This window comes from Passer domesticus, chromosome 2, assembly GCF_036417665.1.
Source record: "Passer domesticus isolate bPasDom1 chromosome 2, bPasDom1.hap1, whole genome shotgun sequence".
NCBI classification, from domain to species: Eukaryota; Metazoa; Chordata; class Aves; order Passeriformes; family Passeridae; genus Passer; species Passer domesticus.
In genome coordinates, this window is record NC_087475.1 from 19117393 (window position 1) to 19129565 (window position 12173).

The 12173-nt window shown below is 36.9% G+C and overlaps 2 protein-coding genes across 18 annotated transcripts in view; one reads left to right on the forward strand and one right to left on the reverse strand.

The window, feature by feature from the left end:
* Nucleotides 1–4171, forward strand: part of GPM6B (glycoprotein M6B) — a 106262-nt gene extending 102091 nt beyond the window's left edge. For 11 of the 14 annotated variants that reach the window (XM_064407666.1, XM_064407657.1, XM_064407659.1 and 8 more), the window contains one exon: nucleotides 1669–4171. In XM_064407666.1, coding sequence (XP_064263736.1) covers nucleotides 1669–1818 — 150 coding nt within the window. In that variant the 3' untranslated portion in view covers nucleotides 1819–4171. Of the gene's footprint in view, nucleotides 1–32 lie in introns of all 14 variants that reach the window. The other 3 variants (XM_064407658.1, XM_064407663.1, XM_064407665.1) reach the window with 1 other exon arrangement.
* The window catches only part of OFD1 (OFD1 centriole and centriolar satellite protein), a 35714-nt gene that overhangs the window by 880 nt on the left and 22661 nt on the right, over nucleotides 1–12173 (reverse strand). For 3 of the 4 annotated variants that reach the window (XM_064407653.1, XM_064407654.1, XM_064407656.1), the window contains 6 exons: nucleotides 11983–12083; nucleotides 8441–8560; nucleotides 7181–7335; nucleotides 6416–6580; nucleotides 5722–5792; nucleotides 4584–4770 (listed from right to left, as the gene is read on the reverse strand). In XM_064407653.1, the coding sequence (XP_064263723.1) occupies nucleotides 4725–4770; nucleotides 5722–5792; nucleotides 6416–6580; nucleotides 7181–7335; nucleotides 8441–8560; nucleotides 11983–12083 (658 nt within the window). In that variant the 3' untranslated portion in view covers nucleotides 4584–4724. Of the gene's footprint in view, nucleotides 1–4583; nucleotides 4771–5721; nucleotides 5793–6415; nucleotides 6581–7180; nucleotides 7336–8440; nucleotides 8561–11982; nucleotides 12084–12173 lie in introns of those variants that run through there. The other variant, XM_064407655.1, reaches the window with a different exon arrangement.

Genomic DNA, 12173 nt, shown 5'->3' on the forward strand with positions numbered 1-12173 from the left:
TTACTCTCCTGTATTTTGTTCTCTTCCACCAGCTGATCTACATGATGGCTACTACATATAACTATGCTGTTTTGAAGTTTAAGAGTCGGGAAGATTGCTGCACTAAATTCTAAATTGTATAAGCCCAGTAAAAAGCTGCATTGCGTAGCTTGAAATACCACTGACACCCTAGACTAAAAGTCTAGCTTTTTGGATTTTGTTACAGTAATTGTAAATAGCTTCAGTAAGCATCGTTTAGCTTATCAAATTAATGAAATGACTTCTTGTATATGAACTATGATGTGGATGAGATCTGGCTATTTTTTCATGTTGAGAGGATTCAGTTACTCTAGGGGTGTTTATAAAGCATCCTTCTGAAAAGGGGATGTTTTAATTTCAGGTCTCCACTTGATTTCTAACAGTCATCTCAAACAAATACTGGAACAGTTCAGGGTCAGACGCATTAATTTATTCTTCACCATGAACACCAAATACAAATGCCCCTAAGCATGCAAAATATATATGGTGTGAAAGAAAAGGAATAATCAAGTAGTGCCAGTCTGTGTTGGCAGAGGTCAGAAGCCCAGGTATTATGAATTAATTTGCTTGTGTTTCCAAGTGATTCCATGGATGATGAAATCAATTATTTTCTCTTACTCTTAAGTGCATGCCAAATGATACTCTTAATCTAAGAAAATAAATCCTTGTCTTAGCTCTGCGTAAAACAATCACATTTTTTCTTTTGGACCCTGAACTAGTAAGAAACAGCATATAAATAGCTTCTGTTCTTGTATGGCTGCACTTTAGTAACTGATTTCTCAGTAGCCAGATCTCAAAAATGTAAGTATGACTGCACAGGAAGCAAAACCATGCATAGATCACAGGGACCTGTTCACAGTGTTGGGGGGAAGAACGAAGGAGAAGTGAATCAATGTTTTCAGATGTAGATGTTTTTGCATGAAGTATGGGCAAAAGAAGTTGGCAAGAGACGAATGCACAAACTAGAAAAACAACCACGTAATAATTTTAAAAAGAGAACCGTTTGCTATATACAACTCTTCACCTGAAGTTGGACAATGGAAGTTTAAAATGTAGCTATAAAAATACAGGATTAAGACTTCTTAACCCAGACATTGCATGCTTTTGCTTAGTTTTGGACTCATGTTTTGATGTTTAATTTTTCGATGTGTTAATGTAGCCTTGTTCACGTAAATAAAACGGTTCACAGTTTCAGGTTTTCTTCCAGGGGGAGGGTGGAATTCTCATCTGCTTGTTGGGGGAAAAGACCTGCCGGGCTCTGGGCTTGGATATGCATAAACACCACGACCTTAGAGAGCAGTTCTTCTGAGCACCTCGTAGTTTACAGATTCCGTATATTGCCACGTACAAAACTGTTCTCCTGCTTCCCCCCATTCTGCATTTTAATTGACCCGTACAACTCTGTAGCTCATTTTAATATTGTTGTACTAACTTTCTCTAAATTGTGAATAACAAACTGAATTATTAGCATGCCAAATTATAGAGATCTTTGAAAAATAGCCTCTGTGCTTGTTTTCATAACAGAATGCTTATTAACGTAGAATAACTATTTTTTGGTCGTTATTTTAAAGAGCGTCTATTAATCTGACTAGCAGCTTGCTTTGCCTCTTGACATGCTCACTCGCCATCATGCTCACCCTTCTCTTCCAGATCCACTTCCTCATGATACTGTCTTCTAACTGGGCCTACTTAAAGGATGCAAGCAAAATGCAGGCCTACCAAGATATCAAAGCAAAAGAAGAGCAGGAGCTTCAGGATATCCAGTCTCGGTCAAAAGAGCAACTCAATTCTTACACATAAATGTTTGCCACAATAATTCACCAGAAGAGTTCTGTAGCTCTGACAAATCAGCAAATAGCTGCTCTGCAGTACAGATGTGTGTCTAGCAAACAAAATTAGAGAGAAGTGTAAAAGCTTCACATTCCAGCTCCTGGAAAACTTTTTTAGGGAAATCATCCCATTGGTAATCTTCCATCCTTTCTAAAAGAGAATGGAGGGTTTATTCCAGGCATTTTAAAAGGCAACACTTTACAAAAAGTGACCAAATTATTCTTCTTTGAGACTTGGTATTTAATATTTGACTTGTTCTAGAGCATGACGCCCTGCCCCAGCCGAGCAGGCAGCAGATCTGTGCAGACCTCAGGCAGTGCAGGGTGTGACTGAGCCCCTCCCCAGGGAGCCCTGCCCAGCTGGGATTCCTGGGAGGAGCTCCTGTGTGTGTGATGGCACAGCTGCAGCAGCTCCAGGTGGTGCAGGGGGTGTTTGGGAGTGCCCCACACCTGGGCCATGGGAGCAGCTCTGCTCCTGTGCCACCTCACAGCCCTGTGCTCACCTGAGGGTCAGGCACATCGCCCAAGTTCTAATCTTTTTATTAACTCTTTAATGGAATGTAGATCCCTGGATCTGGATAATGATCCCCTTCTTTGAAAATAAATGTCAGCTTTGCCTTAATATTTATTTTCTATAAATGTTGTAGCATTTATATAGTGGCAGGAGACCATTATCCTACATTTTAAGTAAGTGAAAGTGTTACCTTATTAAAATGACACTGATCTGACAATTCCAAATGAGCGGATGAGAAAGTTTGCAGAGTTTTACACAAACAATAAAATTTGCAGCCATAAAAATAATACAGGATGTCCACCTTTCTCTATCTTGGTGCTTAGCAAATTTATAGTCAGTGCTTACGTGTTTTCCTTTTTACAAATTAATTAGTACACTAAGAAAACGTGGTGTTCAGAAAAAAAAAACAACAACAAACAAACTGGTGCCATTTTAAAGTCATTTCCCATAGAAGTCTGCCTTCTAATTAATGTTTTTTTTTCAGAAGCATTCAGTGATATCTTGAGTATTAGTGATGGTATATTTGGTGTTTGTTCTATATGATATATATATATATATATAAATGTTGGGGGGGAAAAGTAAAAATACATCATTCATTTGAAAAAAATTAAATATTCAAGTCATACCCCTGCTAAGCTGACATGTGGTTTGGTAGTTTTGACTGTTTGCTGAATATACATCAAAGGAAGCACAAATTCCTTCAAATCAGTATTAAGAGAAAAGGCATTTTTTGGGGGGTATTAACTTCAAATATAATTTCTTTTGTTAACTAGTGAAAGTTAACTATTGAAGTCTAATTTGACAGTTTCAAAAAAGGGGCAAAGTTGATTGATGTAGAGCAAATATGACAAAATAGCCTAGTGTATGTTCTTACCTGTTGCATGAAGGAGACATTTCTACAGCAATGCAGGTGATGTTCTAGCCCAGTGTTTGCATAAGGGTAATAATGGAGGCAGTGTCTTAAAGCCTAATTCTTTTCTAATTCAGTGTAGCTATTACTGGGAGTTTTTGAAGTTTTGTTTAAGTAGTCTAATATTTTTATGTAAAGAGCATTAAATTTTGCTATGTATAAATTTTTGTAACCTAACAGTGAATCAATATTTTCTATCAGTGCCAAGGGCTTCCTGTAGTTACATCCAAGTGTTAAAATAAATATTTGTAGATAATAGCCAACACTTGTGTATGCTTATTTGAACCCAGACCTACAGCTACTCCATGGCAGTGCATCTCTAGGCTTTATGTCTCTATCTGAGGTGAAACACGTTCTGTTCCAGAGCTGCCTGCCCTCCTGCATGGGCAGGGCTGCTCTGCAGGTGCAGCTGCAGCAGCAGCAGTGTGCAGCATGCACTAGTGGTAGTTGTTCCAGGCCAGCATAATGCAACAAGCACCACCCCTTCCCCACATCCGACTGGAGCAGCCACTCAGAAATTCTGTAAAGGCCAGAGTGGCTGCAACAGCTAATTAAGCAGCATGCAAAATCAGAGTAACCACCACATCACATTCTAGCTTCATTTCAAAAAGCAAAGTTTCTATCTGTCACAGTTTTGGTACATTGTGTTTAAACATCCAGAAAATTCAAGACAGAACTTTGGTTTTTTGCCCCTAAATTCTGTCAAACTTGGCTTCATGTTCTTGTAGTTAGGTCAAGATGAGCAGCCTCAAATGCAGTGCAAGTTGTAATATATGCTGCCACCCAAAATTACTTCATTGATAAAAACTACTGTATTTTATACTGTAAATAAAGTTTAATGATCTTGCCTATAATCTACCTACAAAATACAAAGCTTAAATAAAGATGAGTTAAATAGCATTTTTATTTTAATCTCTCCATTCTGGGCTGGTTAATACCAACGAGGTGATACATGAGAGGGGCTGCTTTTGAAAGTGGCTCCTGCCCCTGCCGTGCAGCAGAAGGGACACCTTATTTTGGGTCTGTCACACTCAGTGCTCTGAAGCTGTGTGAGCCAAGTGCCTCCACGGGACACCTTTAAAAGCAGGTGATGATGAGGGAATTTTTTTCTTTCATCCACACTTTGAAACACTGGGGGACGGGGGTTGGCAAAATTGACAAAGTTTAGAGGAATTCAGTGCCAACACAAATCTACCCAAATATACTGATCAGTTTCTGTTCCCTGCTTTGTTCTTTCTCTCACCCCACCCAAGAGCTTCCTCCTGGACTAGTAACATCAGGACTCCCTGTTTGAAATAAATGACTGAAGTAATGAAACAGATCAAAATCCACTTTATTAATTTATAATTACACAGCCTGCAGTGTTGGTGCCTAACATTTATTAAAGGCACAAAACTACTTTAAAAATATCTCTCATAATAATAATAAAAATTAAAAAATCAGTTGCTGTTGTTCACCAGAAGCTTTCATCCACATCTCCATGAGAAATGTCTGCAAGACTGTATTGATTATAGGAGGGAGGAAAATAAAGTGGTATGAGTCCAATGTAGTTTATCTTAAATCTTAACAGTCATTTTAAAACAGAAGTTAAGAGACTGCCTTTGCTGTTTCAGTGAACTGCTGGCAATAAAACCAACCCAAAAGCAGGAAGATGTGGGGCTTCATTAACTGAAAGCCATCACCTATACCTCAAAAAGCAGAACTATCTTCTGTAGTGCTCACTGAGTGAAAACAACACAACTGCTGCCAATTCAGGAGCAGCAGGGTAGGGTCTGTTATGTTTAACAGCACAGACAGTAGTGAATCAGAACTATGGTTACAGTGAACCTTTACAGGTTTTGTTTTCTAACTGCTCCATATTTTTTTGCTTATTTTCAATTCTACATCTTGGAATAAACTGAAAGATTTAGAGGAGGATTGTTTAGTTTTTCTCTGGCAAGCAACTAAAACAAACATCTGTATTTATCAATGCCTACAGAGAACCAGAGGAACTGCCTGGGCTGTTGTGACTCAGTGCAGGCAGACAGAATCTCTGAATAAAAGTCCACAATGCTACTGAAAAATCAAAGCTAGGAACAGACTATGGGTGAGGTGCAGCACAGACAAACCCAGGGTGACATCACCCAAGAACAATCCCTCAAACTCCAGCTCCCTGTGAAGGAAGTTGGATGCTGCTCAATTGCAGATAAAAAGTTGTGAGTGCCACAACGACTGGAACAGATCATAAAGTGCAGCTCTCAGATGTGAGTTACAGTGCTTAACTTGCATATACAAGAATTGGAAGGATCCCAAATTTTTCTGACACAATTGCTTTTGATTAATAATTTATTTTGGTTTCTAAGGAGGCAGGTGTCTCTTAACATAATTCATACTAAATCTATTACAACGCTATATTAGAGTTATTATTTGTTAATATGGAGTAGTAGGAATGATTAATACATGAGCCTTACCTGTCATCATTTTCAGTAGACAGAAGTCCTTCTGAAGGTGATGCTTCTCTTATTTCTTCTTTTTTTGAATCCTGGTAACCAAGAGGAAAATACACTTTCTCTAACCAGTTAGGTCAAAGTGACCTCATAATAGCATCTGGATTTTTAAGGCTCATAACTGAAAATAAAAGTCTTCTGAAGGACCAACCCTATTTCTACAAATGCTACACTGGATCTAGAATAGTAAAACTTTGGAAATTTAGATTGGGATCATGTCTGAACAAAAGCATCCTGCATTCCTTCACTGAAGTAATGTCCACCCATACCTCTTCTTTAATAGTCTGATTTTCCATTTTGCCAGAATGAATTTGTTGTGTTAGAGGAACACAACCTGACAGGTTCAAACTGTATTTAAACACAGTTTAAGCTAAAAATTGAGGACTTTTAAATACTGTCCTAGTACCTTAAAAAACAAACTAACAAACCCCCCACCCAGAGGATACCAGCAACCCTTACAGAACAAAGTTTTCCATGTTTTTCTTTTAGATCATCACACTTTTCCAATACAAATCCAAACACTGCTCTGCAGGATGTTACATAAAGTTTATAAATGAAGAAAAAAATAAATGTGAATATGGTTTTCATTCTAAGCATGCTTAGCAAGACACAGATTTGGTCAATAATATTTTTGGGACCATGTTTTGAGAATAATCACCTTGTTTGCCAGTTCCTGCTCTCTGCTCTGCTGAATTATTCTCATGTATTTTTCTAATGGATTGGAAGGAGGATCCTTTACATTATTTTCAGCAGCAGTCTTACTATGCTCAGATTTTACTCCCTCTTCTATTTCTTCATCTGTTTTCATCGAGTCTTGGATATACTTTAAGACGCAAAAATAAATATAAATACTGATTAAAAAAATACATTTATACCTTACTACCTGCAATACATGCATAATATCACATTAAACTCAGTAAAACACACCAATCTAAACAGTATTAAACAGGACCTAAAAATCCAGAACACTAAACACTAAGTGTTTAAGCTCAAAGGGATTTAAGCAAACTCAAGGTCTCCTTATACTCTCTGCTTCCCAGAGTACCCTGGAAGTCCTGACAGATGGACCTGAACATATTTTGATGGTGTCCCCACCTGCAGTGGCCACACCACAGAGACAGCAAATGTTCAGCTTGTTCCAACAGCATGGTGACAGTGGCCATAAAATTGTAGCTTCCAGTTACATGAGGCAGGGAAAGAAAGGCATCTGTTTCCAGTGAAAAAGTCACTTGGCGTAAGGAGACACTCTAGTGAGGCTCTGGTTAATCACACAAGTACATAAAATAACTTATGTACTCTCTTACTGTCTCCTCTACTACTTTCACTTCACAGAATAAAAATCTAATTTTATCCAAGTAACACAAATAACAGTCCTAAAATGCAAGTCACTACAAAGCTGCATTACTGTCAGAAATTAAATTACCACTTCTTCCTTAAGTTTTTCCACTTCTTTTTGCTCGCTTTCCAAAGCTTCCTGTTGTTCTTTCTCTTTCCTTTCTTCTCCTGCTTTCCTTTCTTCTTCTAAGTTTTTCTCAACTTCTCTGTTGTGTTCTTCAATGTGCCTTTGATCCAGCACCACTGTGAAAAATGATTTCAACATCTGTAGTTTGATTTATGTAGTTCAGTGATCACTACAAGAGCATACAAATCAGTCCCAGGTTCCTGCATAACGTTAACAGCAAAGGAAAAACAACTGCATATATTGTTTGCACATACACCAAACTTACTCTTGGGTGTGGGGTAATGTGTTTTCCCACCTCCAAACATTTTTTAGTCTGATAAATGACTCACCAAGAGTTAAGGAGTAGAGAGCCAAAGAACAGGCCAGAGATTTGACAGATCTGCACTTCTCACTCCTGTCATGGCTGTTCTTATTAAACAAACCTTTATTATCCCAAAGTCCATGTTACTGTGTTCTTTCCCCCTATACAGTGTGGTTGGATACAATTCTTTATATTTATAAAGCAAAGTATTTAAAACCCCTTGGAAAATTATTGCAGGACCTGCAGCTGATATGACCAATGTATTTAATGTATTTAAAAAGCTGTGTACAAAGAACAGCATGAGATAGCAATGGGAGATGGGCAAACTAAGGACTGGCAATCATAAGAAGCTCGAAAGCCCTTCTGTGAAAAAAAAGAGCCATATTGTTTCCATCCAGAACAATTAGAAAGGCAGCATATGCTGACTATATATGAGATATTATTCTCATCTAGCCAAAGAATTAAAACTGCATTGTGATAACACAGTTCACCAACATAGTCAAGAATAAATTTTTTAAAATCCAGACAAGCACTACATAAAATACTTCAAAACATTTAATGTCTCATTCCTATCAAGAGCAGAAATTATATTTAATAATTATCCTAAAGAAAAAATAATCATCTCGCAAGAAGCTGATGGGGGGGTGAGATGGGTGGCAAGAATGTTTAAATTAAAAGCAAATTTAACTAAAACCAGGATGAAAAAACTCATCCCTATAAAAAAAAAAAAAAAAAAAAAAACAACAAAAAAAAACCCCCAAAGGAAAAGACTTCTTTCTCTTTATTGCAGAAATGTCACTTTCTGGAAAATTTTTAAACCACACCAGCCTACATACCTACAGATTCTTAAATATTTGGCTGTGTTACACATTTGACATTTTAAAAGGGTACTTTCTTTTGTGTCTGAGCTGAGAACTCACATAAGTCTTGCAGTGAAGTGGCTGTTGCTGGCACAGGGGCTGTGACACAGTTTCCATCGACAATGTCCCCAGATGGATGCAAGACATCACTTTCACACTCCTCTGGTATGTCCCCCTGATCTGGAGAAGAAATTTGAACAATGGCTTCATTATATTGTAATTGCAAAAGTAGAGCACAGCAATGGACAGAGAGTGTGGGAATGGCTAAATTAGAACACAAAAATATCAGCACTAATTGAGCTTTTTCCCTTCAACTTGATCATCTCCCTGAGAATTAAGAATTATCATAGGCTGTACTTGCTTCCTTAATTACAGAATTGTTAGTTTTGAAATTAGCTATTGGAACACATTTGTTTATAAAGCCCAAACTGTAGAAATATACAACAGAAACCCAAGATGTTTTCATTTCTTTGCATAATCAAGATACAAGTAACAGGAAAATTGGATATCCAAGTTCAGCTCACTGTTTTTATGCATAAAAAATAATCTTTAACTATTTGGTCACACACTCTTTAATGGGGTCCTTCCCTTCTTCAGTGCACAGGGTGGATGCTGTTAACTCAGATATTGTACTATCTTTTCCCTGTGCAGGGCTGGCTCTGAATTCACAAAAACACAATTACTGTCCTTCCTCTTTGATCATTGCTGTGATATTCAACTGCTTTAAAATTACTGATTTGCAAATATGCAGACTGCTTTTATCTCATTTGATGTGAGACAGAAAAAAAGAGATAAAACAAGATGTGGCCATTACCTCTAGATATCCAACCTGAAATGCACAGAACTAATCTCCCAAGCACTTTGTGTAACAGAGCACAGATACTCTATATATCTCTTTAGGTTTTGGGTAAATCTTTAGAAAACATCAATTTTCATCCTTTATATACTAGCAATGTCTCAAGCTTTTTTCTTTTCCACATAATAATAAAACTGAAATATTTTACATTAAAAAGCCCAAGTCAACCAAAGTGATCAGCCTCTCTCTCTCTCTGAATGGTTTAAATATCTTTAAATTAAAACTCTTTTAGAGGAACTATAGATGAAAGCATAACAGAAAATTTCTGTCAAGCTGTCATTCTAAGTTAGGAGAATGTTTTCAGTTTCTTACCAAAGCAAGAGGAATTCCTACCAGCTCCACCTAGGAAAATAAGTTCTATATATGGGGTGTTTTGTAAGACCAAAATAATGGGCTATCACACTCAAAAGAAAGTCTATTCTGTTTTGTTGCTCTCTCTTAATTATAAAGCTATCAACAACAACATTATTTCCATATGAGGCACCAATAAGCATCAGGTATATTTAAATTTTAAAAAAATCCTTTCATAAACTTGTCCCAGTTAAATATTACTTCTAACTTCAAAATGACTGCCAACAACATAAACAAAGAAACCCAAACCAGAACCATTAATAATAAAAAACATCTTAAATTAACTACTCTGCAAAGGAGAAAAAAGGTAACTCTGTAACTTTCACTCCCTTTTTAAGGGTGGACAGCAAGAGATGCATTATGCCCTTAAGACAAGCACATCACCCAGAAACAGTTGCTGCCAAGATAATCTGATGATCTTTTCTTTCTAGAGCTCACTCACAGTAGGACTAAAAGACTTCCATATTTTCTGGTATCTCCTTTAAGTCATTGATTTTTTTTTTTACTGTTATCAACTTCATCCTTCACTATATCTTTTTCTGTATTTACTTCTTAGATTTTACTTTCTTACCCACCTTTCCCTGCAATTTCTCCTGAGGCACCTCCTCCCCTTTTCAGCCAATATGATTTCCTCCTACATACCAAGATTGTCTTTTGATGCAGGCTCACCCAACTAAAGCACTGTTGATTGAGAAATCATCAGCATGTGTGAGCTCTTACAATTACTGACCACCACACATCACCAAATGATTCATTAATACCTTACTTGGGCACAGCATCTACTCAGCCCTAATTGCCAAGAAAATGCCAGTCTGTTGTCATATGTAATAAAAGAAAAGTGAAATATGTAATGTATTCCCAAAAGTCTCCCATACAAAATTTAACAAATAAATATAAGTCTAATTAAAATGTGAGATGAGTAGAAGCCATTAGTGGCTACAGGCTTGGTTCACATTCAAATAATGCATTTAAAGCTTATAAAAGAAATAAATGAGAGAAATAAAACCAGCTGAGTAATGAGTAAAGCTTCACAGAGAAATGCACAGATGAGGCATTATCTTCTGCCAGTTATCACTAAACACTATCAGCACATCTGCTATTTAAACAAACATCTTTTTTGGTTGCTTGCTTTTAAAATACTGAAAGCCATATTCTCACAGGGTCAGGAGTGAGGAACAAGGGCTCCACTCCATCTTCCATATGACCTAACCACAACCCAAAGAATAAGCCAGTCTGGGACCCAAGAAAGGATTCACACCAGACAGAACCACTGGTTTCAAAGAAAATACCCCCAACTCTCCCAGACAACAACCACAATCTCTCCACCAGCCATGAGTTTAGTTACACCACACAATGCCACATTTCCACCAAGCCTCAGGACTTTACAGACCTCATGAAATCTGGAAATAGGAAGGGTTAGCTGGCTGTTCACATCTTCCTCATTGACCACTTCATATACTTTAAACTCACAGTTTCATGGAAGATAAGGCTGCTAAGGTTCAACATTAGGATGCCACTCAAAACTAAGTAAGTTCTATAACTGTGCTTCTATTTCTCACTCCATATACAAATGGCTATAAAGGACATCAAGATTGATCACCCTCTTCTTTCTACACTACCTTAGTTACATCAAAGATTTTTGAAAACTGACCCTGCAGCATACAGAGAGAATGAAACATTTCATAGCCTGCAATCAACAGAGAGAAGAAATGCAAATAAATGAAATACTGACTGCAGAGAAAAAAAAAGGACAAAATTTAGGTTTCAGTAACTGAAACACATGTTTCAAAGCTACTCAGAGATGCTGATTAATGATGCTGATTAATTAACAGTATAACTGCAAGAGTTCTTTCTTTCCACATTTACATGCAACCTGAAGCAACTTCTAATTCATACTACTATTTAAGCTTCAGTTACTGAAGGAAAAGTCAAGACTGCATGCAACAGCTACAGAAACCTGTCTTTAGGCTTATGACCTGGTTCTAATTTATGCAGCAAATATAATAATATAATATAATTTAAGCCTCAATTTAGTTCACATACTAATACACTTTTCTGTTTAAAAAAAAATTCTACACCATTTTAAAACATTCCAAAGCAACCATCAGACCTTCAGCATTAATCAGAACAAGGTGATGCAAGATTTCTGAACAAATTTATGTTATAAATTTCAGAACCAACTCAATTTAATGTCTGATTATTACGATATACACTTACCTAAAGATGCAAGAATGAAGAAACTTAATACCCCATCATCTGAGACATTGGTCTTCCCTAATTCCAAAATCAGTCAGAAATTTTTCTCTCCATAGTCTTAAAACTATGAAGACAGTTATCCCGTAACTGTTAAGCCCTAAGGTGTTAAACAAATTGTCTGAAATGCACTAAAACTTACCTTCAAGAGTAGAAATGTGTTCTTCAAGATCCTCATACCTTAGTTTCTCTGGTTTGTGAATTTCACTGAGATCTTGTTTATCTGTTTGTTGACTCTGAAGTCTGAAAAAAATAAGGAAGAATATAAACAAGTACATAAATATAATTGCTGAACTTCTACAAAATAGCCATCTGAAATTCACTCACATGCTA